The following is a 12,541-nucleotide window of genomic DNA, read 5'->3' as shown; positions in this document are numbered from 1 at the left end:
TTTATGGGGGGGGGGGGGGGGGTGTACTCAGTAGGGTCTGTAGAATCTATATGGTGTCATTTCATGGGGCACTGAATAATATGGAATGTTGCTGGCCTTTTACTACACCCATTCCATAGGCCACAACGCATGTCACTGTATATGAACTAAAAAATATATATATATATTGGCTTAAAGAAAACAAACTATTATTTGTTCGGATGTAAAAGTGGGGTTGGGAGTACCTTCTCACCTAAATGCATTTTGGGCAAAGGCTGAAATTGGGGTTGAGAGTTACCTTTAAAAAATATATATGGATAATTTGACATACTTTTATTTTAAATATTGTATTATTTATAACAGCATTTGTTTAGAAAGTTTACACCAATACTGGTAAATTGAATGCTATTGTGTAGGCTATATGTAAAGAAATACACTTTTAATAAACTAGGTCGTTATCAATAAAACATCACAATAAAGTGCAGAGCGTGGCCCATTTTATTAGGCAATCGGTATTACTGGGCTATACCAACCAATAAGCTAGACATAGTTTGAAGCAGTGGTTTAAAGTACTTAAGTATAAATACTTTAAAGTACTACTTAAGTAGTGTTTTTGGGTATCTGTACTTTACTTTACTATTTATATTTATATTTTTGACTTTTACTCCACTACATTCCTAAAGAAAATATACTTTTTACTCCATACATTTTCCCTGACACCCAAAAGCACTCTTTGCATTTTGAATGCTTAGCAGGACAGGAAAATTGTCAAATTCACGCACTTATCAAGAGAACATCCCTGGTCATCCCTACTGCCTCTGATCTGGTGGACTCACTAAACACACATGCTTCATTTGTAAATGATGTCTGAGTGTTGGAGTTTGCCCCTGGCTATCCGCAAATTTAAAAAACAAGAAAATCGTACCGTCTGGTTTGCTTAATATAAGGAATTTGAAATGATTTATACTTTTATTTTTTATACTTCAGTATATTTTAGCAATTACATTTACTTTTGATACTAAAGTATATTTAAAACCAAATACTTTTAGACTTTGACTCAAGTAGTATTTTACTGGGTGACTTTTACAGGGTGACTTTTACTTTTACTTGAGTCATGTTCTATTAAGCTATCTTTACTCGTACTCAAGTATGACAGTTGGGTACTTTTTCCACCACTGGTTTGAAGAGAGCAGAGTTGGAGAGACTTGCACTTTCTCTTGAGCTACGTTTTATGTAGTAAACTATAGCCTAATCATATTTAGGAAGTACATTTCCTTGGAAATATAACTTCCCTGTGCTTTATTGCCCACACTATTTAATTGAAACCACAAGCCGGGCCGGGCAGCCTGCACCTCCGACTGTTCCTCATGATCTCAGAAGAGAGGAGCCAGCCCAGGTTAGCTTAGAATCCTACCCTAGCCACAGGTTTTATGTCCAAAAACATTAATTTAATAGCAACTGGTTCCTAGGAAGAGAGTGACTGGAATACTCGGTTACTGCAGATGCTATTATGGTTTTCTTGGTAGCCTGATATCTCAGGAGTGATAAGTATATTTTTTGTCTTTATCTGTTGTTGTCTAGTACTTGTCTTTTTGCTAGCTAGGGCCATCTACTTTAAGTGCTGCCTCTCTTCCCTCTATTGACACATCAACCAGGATCAAGGGGCAGGGCAGTTTGTGACTGTTGTTGTTTTGGTAATCAGTGGCTGTATTGGAGGGGGAGTGGTTTCTCCTCTCCAAGGCAATCAGCGTTTAGTACCGGGAGGTGTGCTCTTCACCTTTGCATGGCAATTAAATTAGTATTAGTACTTCAGTCCCCCCTGTTTTCTCAGTGGCTGCTGTAAGCATCGGTCTTGTCGCAAAACTAAGACCGTTGCTAAAACAAAGACATTTCTGCCAAGTTGTTCTGCGGAGTTCAGTCGAAGGAAGAAGAGGAAGGCTCAACACCACTCTCTCACTTTAGTATTTTACCTAGTTATTTTCAGATAATCTCATTTTGCTCTTTTGTAGCTTTGTCAACTATGTGTATGTTTTCTATCCCAGTTCTCTACTCTCCCTGTAGGCTTTACAGACGCTCCCCACCCCTTGGCTGCAGCCCTTCTAATTTAGTGTACCCTGCACGCACAACCCATGTGGAATTCCTGGTCTCTGGCAGCGTTTGGGACTGCCGATCTGTGGTCAAGAATGCAGAGTACATCTCAGCCTATGCCGCCCTTCAGTCCCTTGACTTTTTGGCCCTGACATTTTCTCTCATAGTCCGAAAGCATCTGTTCGTCGCGGTGGTGGCTACTCATTTCTTCTAAGTGGAGATTTTCTCTTTCTCCCTCTCTCACCTGTCAATCTTCTCATTTGAATTCCATGCTGTCACTGTCACTTGGCCACTCAAGCTTAACATTGTTGTCATCGATCGCCCACCAGGTGTCCTTAGAGAGTGCCTCAATGAGCTTGACACCTTGATAAGATGGTTTCCTGCTGATGGCTCACCGCTCTTCGTACTTGGCAACTTCAACCTTCCGACGTCTGCCTTCGATTCATTTCTTTCCAACTCTGACTTTCCCCTCCTTGCCTCTTTTGACCTCACCCTTTCCCAGTCCCCTCCCACTCACAAGGCAGGCAATACGCTTGAACTCATCTTTACTAGAGGGGGTTTGCCTACTAATCTCACTGCAAGCCCTCTCCAGGTCTCTGATCACTACTTTGTTTCCTTTTCTGTGTCCCTTTCCTCCAACCCTAGCCACTCAGCCCCTACCCAGATGGTCATGCACCGTTGCAATCTTTGCTCTTTATCTCCCACTACTCTTTCCTCTTCTATCCTATCATCTCTCCCTTCTGCTAAATCATTCTCCCTCCTGTCTCCTGATTCTGCCTCTTTGACCCTACTCTCCTCCCTTTCCGCATCCTATGACTCGCACTGTCCCCTTTAATCCTCTCTTGCTCCATGGCTGAGTGACTCATTGCGAGCTTACAGAACAGGGCTGCGGGCAGTTGAGCGAAAATTGAGGAAAACTAAACTTCTGGAGGACCCATCATCCTTTCACTCCCTCCTTTCTACCTTCTCTTCCTATGTATCCACTGCTAAAGCCACTTTCTATCACTCTAAATGTCAAGCTTCTACCTCTAACCCTAGGAAACTATTTTCCACCTTCTCCTCCCTCCTTAATCCTCCACCCCCCCGCCCTCTCTGCGGATGACTTTGTCAACAACTTTGAAAAGAAGGTTGACAACATCCTCATTTACTCAGCCTATTGAGTCCACTTGTCCCACTCACACAGAACTATCCTACACCTTGACCTCTTTCTTCCTCTCTCTCCAGATGAGATCTTGCGACTAGTGACGTCCGGCCGCCCGACCCCATCGCCTCCTCCCTTCTCCAGATCATCTCTGGAGACCTTCTCCCGTTCCTACTTCTCTCATTAACTCATCCCTGACCACTGGCGTCCCCTCTGACTTCAAAATTGCCCGATTTGCTCCCCTCCTCAAGAAACCAACACGACTCATCTGACGTCAAAAACTACAAACCGGTACCCCTTCTTTCTTTTCTTTTCAAAACACTTGAGCATGCTGTCTCTGACCAACTCTCTTGCTATCTCTCTCAGAACTATCTTCTTGACCCTAACCAGTCAGGCTTCAAGACGGGTCACTCAACCGAGACTGCTCTTCTCTGTGTCATGGAGGCTATCTGCACTGCCAAAGCTGACTCTCTCTCCTCTGTTCTCATCCTCCTAGATCTATCCGCTGCCTTCGACACCATGAACCATCAGATCCTCCTCTCCACCCTCTCACGGCTGCACTCTTGGATTGCATCCTACCTGGCAGGCTGCTCCTACGAGGTGACGTGGAGAGGATCTGTGTCTGCACCACGTACTCTCACTACTGGTGTCCCAGAGGGCTCGGTTCTAAGCCCTCTCCTCTTCTCTCTATACACCAAGTCACTCTGCTCTGTCATATCCTCACATGTTCTCTCCTATCATTGCTATGCGGATGACACTCAACTACTTTTATACTTCCCCCTTCTGACACCCAGGTGGCGACACGCATCTCTGTGTGCCTGGAAGATATCTCAGCTTGGATGTCGGCCCACCACCTCAAGCTCAACCTCGACAAGACGGAGCTGCTCTTCCTCCCTGGGAAGGCCTGCCTGCTCCAAGACGTCTCCATCATGGTTGACAACTCCACGGCGTCCCCCTCCCAGAGTTCAAAGAACCTTGACGTGACCCTGGACAACACCCTGTTGTTCTCTGCAAACATCAAAGCAGTGACTCGCTCTTGCAGGTTCATGCTCTACAACATCCGTAGAGTACGACCCTACCATACACAGGAAGCGGTGCAGGTCCTAATCCAGGCGCTTGTCATCTCCCATCTGGATTACTGCAACTTTCTGTTGGCTGGGCTCCCTGCTGGTGCCATCAAACCCCTGCAACTTATCCAGAACGCCACAGCCCGCCTGGTGTTCAACCTTCCCAAGTTCTCCCATGTCACCCCGCTCCTACGCACACTCCACTGGCTTCCAGTCAAAGCTCGCAAGACCATGGTACTTGCCTACGGAGCAACAAGAGGAACTGCCCCTCCCTACCTTCAGGCTATGCGCCAAACCCTATACCCCAACCATAGCACTCCATTCTGACACCTCTGGTCTCTTGGCCCTCCCTCCCCTACCCCACAAAAATCATAATCCTGAACTAACACTCGCACTTGACTTTTTTTCTCCCCTTACTAGCTCTGACCTTGCTGATCTCTACTTTACTGAGGAAAAATGTATTACTATGACTGTGATATGTGGTTGTCCCACAAAGATGTGATTTTAATACAACAGGTAGGCTAACACATATAAAGCAGAAAGATGACCGTTTCCAAATAATCTGCGGGACAACCAAAATATTTTCATCCCAAAGTTGTCTCTCTGACCGCCCACTCCCAAGCGCAGCATGAAAAATTCCGAATGCGCTGCAATGATCTCTGTCGGGACCCGCATGCCCTCTACTATGAGGCAACTGTCTTAGCGGATCAGTCTCTGTGCCACCAATCAGTCATATCGGTTAAGAAAAAATACAACGAGTTGACATGACCACCATTGTCATTTATTTCTTGTTACGATGGATGTAGCTACGAATATAAACTATAATCCTCATTGCCTACATGTTGCATTTCTTCGTAAAAGCACATAGATGTGTATGAAACGGTAAGCAAAAACGTTGAAATTGGTCATGTGCCTTACGAATTTTGTGTAATGTCAGTAGTCTAGTCAAGGAAGCATCATGCAAATTATATTTGGCACACTCCACTGACCAAGACCATTGCCAAATACCTTGAGTTGGTACCACCCAGCACATCTAGAAGGGAGTGTACGTATTTCATACCGAACCCCTCCTTTGAAATGACGTCGAGGCTCTCTCTACATCACAATTTCAATGGTAGAGTTGAACCGCTAGGGGCAAAAAGAGCTAGATTTAGTTAGTACTATAAAACCAAAATATAATCACTTTTGCAACGAACTGTCAAAATTAAGACTAGAATTGACGTGTTTCACTATAAATAAGCATAAAACATCTGGTTTTAAAATGTATCTATTCTTTCATGAAAGTTACTCCTGAATGGCGCAGTGGTCTAAGGCACTGCATCTCAGTGCTTGAGGTGTCACTACAGACCCCCTGGTTCGATTCCAGGCTGTATCACAACCGGCCGTGATTGGGAGTCCCATTGGGCGGCGCACAATTGGCCCAGTGTCGTCTGGGTTTGGCCGGTGTAGGCCTTCATTGTAAATAAGACTTTGTTCTTAACTGACGTGCCTAGTTAAATAAATAAAAATGTGGTTTCAATGCTGTGAGAAAAAAAACTTGTACTGCACTAGAGTACAAAAATCGATATTACCTAAATGTAGCATGTCTTTCTTTTTAGGGGGACTCATATATTTTGAAAAAATAATCCGGCATCGTGCTGCCAGCAAAACATTCTGCTGCCAGGAGAACGGTAATGGAAACAGAGATGGCAAGATAATTAATTGAAATATAAACTTTAAAAAAAGGATGGTGGCATATCATTATAAACTATGTTAAACTGATGAATGAATGTTTGCATAACCCCAAAATTACATACATCCTAATTATATGGTATCTCCCCTATTTTCCTTCATTGGAACCTTCTGGGTAGACTGTACTGGCTGGACCAGTAAAATGCCATAAAATAAAATAAAATAAATTGAAAATGTGTGACTGTAGCCTAACCATTTTGATGGATAGCCTTCGCCTGTTGAGCTCGTAGCGTTATGATCATAGGCCTATACTGTATTATAGTTTCTGATCCCAATTTCTGCTACTTATTCAGATCAAGCATTATATCAATATTGGTCACACCTATGCATGTTTGTCTGTTTCTGTTTTCATTTGGGAGGTAACTGTTATACAAAAGCCTTCTCATTATCTCAAGCAGAGAGAAGAGGCGAAGTTTCAGTATATAGATAATCTTTGTCTCAAGTAATGCGCACGCATTTAACCATTTTACTTGATATATCGTATTATTCCACTTTTACAGCTCCCACGTGCGCACGTAAACCAATGGGATGACGAGAGGCGCAGTTTAAAAAGGAAGCCGCGAAGACGTTTCCGCTTATCCAAAACAAAACGGGCAATCCTAAAGATACCGGACAAGAATACGGTAAGCGGCACTCATATGACCACTAGCCACCAAACGGCAAGTCTTTGACACTGTATAATTTTGCACATTATTAGCAAGGTAGCTAGCTTGCTATCGCTTTTGAATGACACAAGCCATGCCTACTAGCTAGCTGCGGGAGACCTGTAACGTTAAAGTCCTCCCGGAGTAAAAAGGCTAATAACTAGTCATGCCTTCCACCAACCAAACCAAAGATTTTCGGAACAAACTTGGACGCTGTCCTCACTAACGTTATTCTCGGGTTGTCACAAACCTCAAGCGTATTTTGATTCCCTGATAGTTTATAATGAATAGCCTAGGTAGCAAATTGTCTGAAATGTCTAACTAGTTAGCTAACAAGATTTGACTAATTACCACTTGCCCAAACAGGAAATGGCTTCAATCATCTTCTCTGAGAGAGAAAATGCCACCCTCCATACACCTGCACTGAAGATGCGCCAGCGGTTGCAATCTGTTCCAGGTACTCTGCCCTACCTACAATTGTCAAATGATTTACCTGCGTTTACGTCTACCTTACTAGAACTGTCTATGCTTCATAGCCAAGGCTACATTGGTTGGTTTAACCACCATGAGAATGCGCATGCACTACTGTTACCATCTGAGACAGTACATTTTTTAACTATTGTCCCTGATTGTTGATATCAATAGTGTACACTTTGCTCAGCCTATTTACCACTTAAAATGTATGCTTACAGAAAACCTCTTGAAGACCCCTCTAACTGGAAAAAAGTTGCATACTCCTTTACAGTCCGGTCGCAAGGCTTTGGGGGCAGTGAACAAGGTCCCATCAATGCCAACTGTAAATGGACAAGAGAAGAACAAACTCCTTGAGACACAGGTCAGAAGCTCACAATTTGACAAATTGTTTTTGCCAGGTGACGTGTGCCTATATCTGTGCAGTAATCATGATTTTCTCCCTTCAGGAAACAAAAGTTAAAACCCTCCCTCAGACCAAAGTAGAAGAATACCCAGATATTGAGATGTTTATCCCCTATGACCCACTTGGTAAGTCAACTATGGTGTTTTACCCTTTGATATTCCTCCACCTTTCTGATAACCACCCACTTACAGCTTATTTTTATTCTTTGTGATGTGGTTCTAGAGTATGAGAACTATGTCATCCCAGAGGATGTGGTTTGCCTGGGTCATCTTGCTCTGCCTGGACTGGTACGTCTCCCAGAAATGCCATGTCTGCCTGAAGAGGACTTTGAAGTGCTCGAGACATACACATGTTTTTCTCTGAAGAACCTGCAACGCTCAGGTTCGTCTCAGGATTTGGGGTTAAATTCCACTGTGGAATTGTCAGTGTCATATTTCAGTTTCTTTCCTTTATTTTCCTCAGACAACTGTGCTACGGAATTGGACGCGTTCCTTCAAACTATCAACAAGCTGACCATTGACCTGCCCCCAGAGATGGATGAATGCTGAGTCTATAGCTTTGTTTTGGTTTTCACCCACTGTGTTCATCTGTTTTGTTTTTATAAATAAAGTTTGAGCTTTTTTAAAATCCTGACTAGTGTTAGGGAGTTATTTTATGTTGCTTTGGCTGCTGCAAATCTGACACTTGCAAGATCATGCAGAAGTCTCAAGTCAGACAATTATTTTGGAAATATTGCCTACCTATTCAAGGCTAATCCTTTAGGATATGTGCGAGCAATGATGTCAGGGATTCCTTGCTTGGTCCAAGACTTGTCTGTGCTGCTGTTTTGCCAACTCTTATGGTCATTGACACCCCAATGACCATAGGAGTTGGCAAGACAGCGGAAACAGACAAGTCTTGGACCAGGCAAGGAATCCCTGGCTAAGGGATTCCATGTAGACTACGCTTTCATCACTTATTAATAAACATGAGTTACTCTGTTTGGTGTGGACTATACCAAATACACGCACCTACCAAGTACATTACATGATCTAGCATGAAAATCAGAGATTATTTAAATGCATGTACTTGCATGTCATCTCTTGCACATCTATCATTCCAGTGTTAATACTAATTGTAATTATTTTGCACTATAGCCTATTTATTGCCTTATTTGATCCCCTGCTGATTTTGTACGTTTGCCCACTGACAAAGAAATTATCAGTCTAATTTTAATGGTAGGTTTATTTGAACAGTTAGAGACAGAATAGCAACAAAAAAATCCAGAAAAACGCATGTCAAAAATATTATACATTGATTTGCATTTTAATGAGGGAAATAAGTATTTGACCCCCTCTCAATCAGAAAGATTTCTGGCTCCCAGGTGTCTTTTATACAGGTAATGAGCTGAGATTAGAAGCACACTCTTAAAGGAAGTGCCGCCCAGGGGCTGTCTGAGGGCTCAATGAAGTCTGCCCGCTGCATCTCCAACACAGCCTTGTCTGCCGCCTCCTGGCGTGCCAGCGGGATACGGCGGGGACGCATCTTGATAGGTCGAGCATCACCTGTGTCGATCTCATGCTGCACCAGATGAGTCTGACCCACCTCTTCCTCACTCAGCGCAAAGCTGTCTCTGAATTCAAACAGCAACTGCCTCAACCGTTCCTGCTGCTCGGGGTCAAGACCAACACAGTTCCTCCCCCATATCTCCCTCACTGTAGACAGTGTCCTCTCCCCTCCCATCTGGGGTAGCTGGGCTGGGGGGGCGTGGCCCGGGCTCACAGAGGACTGTGTCGTGGAGGTAGCTGGGGTAATGTAACGCAACGCCGTAGGTGACAGGGGGGCTGGGGAAAAGTCACACCCAGATGTGGGGGAGGGGGAGCAGCCATGAGTCTCTGCTGCTTTAACTGTTGGAGTAAAGGGTTTGTTGGGTTGAGTGAATGTGACATTAGGGGCCATGGTGACCTCCGGCCCTCCCTGGAAGCTCAGTGTGCCCCTATTTAGGTCTAACTGGCAGCCTGTGCTCCTAAGAAAGTCCAACCCCAGGATACAAGGGTCCTGCACAGCCGCCACCCACACAGGATGACGCACAGTCCTGCCCCCTACTGTCAGAGTCATTATTCCCTTCCCTTTCATGGGTGCCAGCTCACCTGTGACTGTGCGGAGCTGCACAGTTGTAGGCTCACACTGAGTCCAACCTGGCACAATATCTGGCCTCACCAGGGTTACTGTGGACCCAGTGTCCACCAGGGCGGAGCAGGGCACCCCCTCCACAGGGACATGACAAAAGTCCCCAACACAGGTCCGGCCCACCACAACAACAGGCTCCATCCGCTTGCCCTCGTCTGCTTCTGGGGGAAGTGGAGCCTTGCTTCCCCGTCTGTGCCGGTGGGCTCCTCCTGAAGAAGATGGTGGTTGGGATAGAAAGCCAGGGGTCCGCACTACCCGGTCTATGCGGACCCCGAGCCGTTTCCCTGAGCTCTGGGGGACATGGGGCAATCTCGGCGCAGATGGCCTGGCTGGCCACAACCCCAGCAGACCCTGGGACCAGGGCGTGTGTTTCGTGCCGCCTGTAGCGACACAGCACGAATCAGTTCTGTCATTTCAGCCACCCATGCAGGCTTTTCCGGCTCCGGGCTGCTCTGCCCCCAAGCTCGCACAGAGGGTCTGTCTCCCTGCACCCCCACCAAAGCCCCAGCTGAAGCCCCAGCCCACACCAGCTCCCTCTCCAAAGCCATCTCCAAGGCTACCTGCAATGACTCAGGATGAGCCAGCTGGGTCTGTATGCGCAGCTCCGTAGGAGAGAGCGCCTGTATGAACTGGTCCCGTGCTAGCTCGCTCTGCACGGAGGGGGCCATGTGAGCATATGCCCGCCGAGAGAGGCTCTCAATGTCATTAGCTAGCACCCGTAGAGGCTCTCCAGGCTGCCTGCGTCTATTACTCAGTTCGGAGCGCAGTAGCCCGGGCTGTACACACTGTCCATAGCGCCTCCTCAGTGCTCCCACTAAAGCACCATAATCACGTCTGTCCTCGGGGCTAATCAATATCAAACAGGCCAGAGCTTCATCCGTGAGGCATAAAGCCAACTGCAGTGCCCTATCTTCATCCGACCACCCCCTAAAATGAGCTATCAGTTCAAACTGAGCATGAAAAGCTTCCCAATCCGCCTTACCGGAATACTTCGGGGTCTTAACGGATACGGACGCAGCCGGGAACTGGGCGCCGCCATGTTTGTTTACAACCTGAGCCCCAGATTCCTCGTCCCGCCGCGTCGACGTCACCCCTTCGGTCCGCCCAACAGAATCCGCGCGAAACACAGTCGACGAAGCACTCATGCCCGCTTCAGCCGCCATCACTCTAACGTCCTCCCTCAAGCGGCCTCTGGGCTCCGATGCCCTGGCGATCTCCTCAGCCAGAACCCCCGACGTCCATGCACACGCACCTCCTTGGCCATAATCGTCCCCTACCTACACCTTCACTTTCGGATTCCCTCGAAGCATCTTCAACCCCCGTTCTCACCTACGGTAGCTAGCCACAGAAGTCAGCTAGCTAGCTGGCTAACTTTTATCAACGTTTTTACTTCTGACACCAATGTAATGACCTGACTAGATCATAAAAGAACAACTGTCCAGACAGAGGATTGAGTTTACGAATGGACGGTTTATTAAACCAACTTTACACAGGCTACTGTTTGGCCGTAGCCCACGCCAAATAAATGAAAGATAACCCACAAGCCAATCGTGACCTTCTCTTGTGAAGCCCAGACGTAAAAAAAGAGGGAGAACAAAGGCTAAACCTGGTCTTAACTTCCAATGCTCCATCCCCCTGCCCAACCCCCCTCCACGCCACTCCGCCAACCGCCAGGATGCCCGGCATCAGAACATTCCAGGCATTCCCGTGATTGGCAGATAGCAGGTTGATTGACATGTCGGACCCCGCGAACACTGGGTACTGGTAGGTACAACACAACCATCTACTAGCCTAACACATAACACACAGCTGTCTGTGCGGGTAGCTACAATATGTTATTTGCCGAATCTGTTTTCCATGTGGGTTTTATGCAAACTAAAGTTCCCTCTTTGAAGTTGGTAGCGAACTCGAAAATGCGTCTTCTTTAGGAGTGCTATTTACATCCCGTCGACTACTGATCATTCATCCATACTGTGTGTGTCCCATCATTGCAGGTAATTTGTGACAAATGTATAAAGTATATGTTTTATAAACTCATGATTAGGAAAATGTGGTACATTCTAGGTGTATTATAGTTATTCGCACAAGTGTGACATTGAGTAATTTCAGGTTAATTTGGATATATTTTGAATACTAAAATGGATTATAGTTTATTCTTATGTTGTAAATATGAGATTACACAGGGAAACAATGTATTTATTTGTATTATAGTAAATTGGGAATTATTAGAAATGGTTAAATCCACTAGCGGCACAGGTCCTAATCCAGGCACTTGTCATCTCCCGTCTGGATTACTGCAACTCGCTGTTGGCTGGGCTCCCTGCCTGTGCCATTAAACCCCTACAATTTATCCAGAACGCTGCAGCCCGTCTGGTGTTCAACCTTCCCAAGTTCTCTCATGTCACCCCGCTCCTCCGCACACTCCACTGGCTTCTAGTTGAGGCTCGCATCTACTACAAGACCATGGTGATTGCCTACGGAGCTGTGAGGGGGGAACGGCACCTCCTTACCTTCAGGCTCTGATCAGACCCTACACCCAAACGAGGGCACTACGTTCATCCACCTCTGGCCTGCTAGCTCCCCTACCTCTACGGAAGCACAGTTCCCGCTCAGCCCAGTCAAAGCTATTCGCTGCTCTGGCACCCCAATGGTGGAACAAGCTCCCCCACGACGCCAGGACAGCGGAGTAACTGACCACCTTCCGGAGACACTTGAAACCCTACCTCTTTAAGGAACACCAGTATGATACATGGCTGGCAAATGTTGGGGATAAAATACATTTACTTGCACTGGAAGCTTTTAAAATATTTCATACACGCATTTCCAGAGTAAAGTATGTATTAAG

At 45.9% G+C, this 12,541-nt stretch overlaps 1 protein-coding gene across 1 annotated transcript; it reads left to right on the top strand.

Annotated features, from left to right (window-relative positions):
* Window positions 1-6,549: 6,549 nt before the first annotated feature.
* Window positions 6,550-8,159, top strand: LOC311104811 (securin-like). Its single transcript, XM_084146735.1, has 6 exons — window positions 6,550-6,629; window positions 7,017-7,107; window positions 7,343-7,485; window positions 7,571-7,652; window positions 7,750-7,908; window positions 7,990-8,159. The coding sequence occupies exons 2-6, from the start codon at window positions 7,020-7,022 to the stop codon at window positions 8,073-8,075; spliced, it is 558 nt and encodes a 185-aa protein (XP_084002861.1). The 5' UTR covers window positions 6,550-6,629; window positions 7,017-7,019; the 3' UTR covers window positions 8,076-8,159.
* The last annotated feature ends 4,382 nt before the right edge of the window (window positions 8,160-12,541 follow it).

The sequence above is a fragment of the Coregonus lavaretus genome, assembly GCF_964263955.1.
Source record: "Coregonus lavaretus genome assembly, chromosome: 29".
NCBI lineage: Eukaryota > Metazoa > Chordata > Actinopteri > Salmoniformes > Salmonidae > Coregonus > Coregonus lavaretus.
This window is presented reverse-complemented; position numbering and strand designations above follow the sequence as displayed.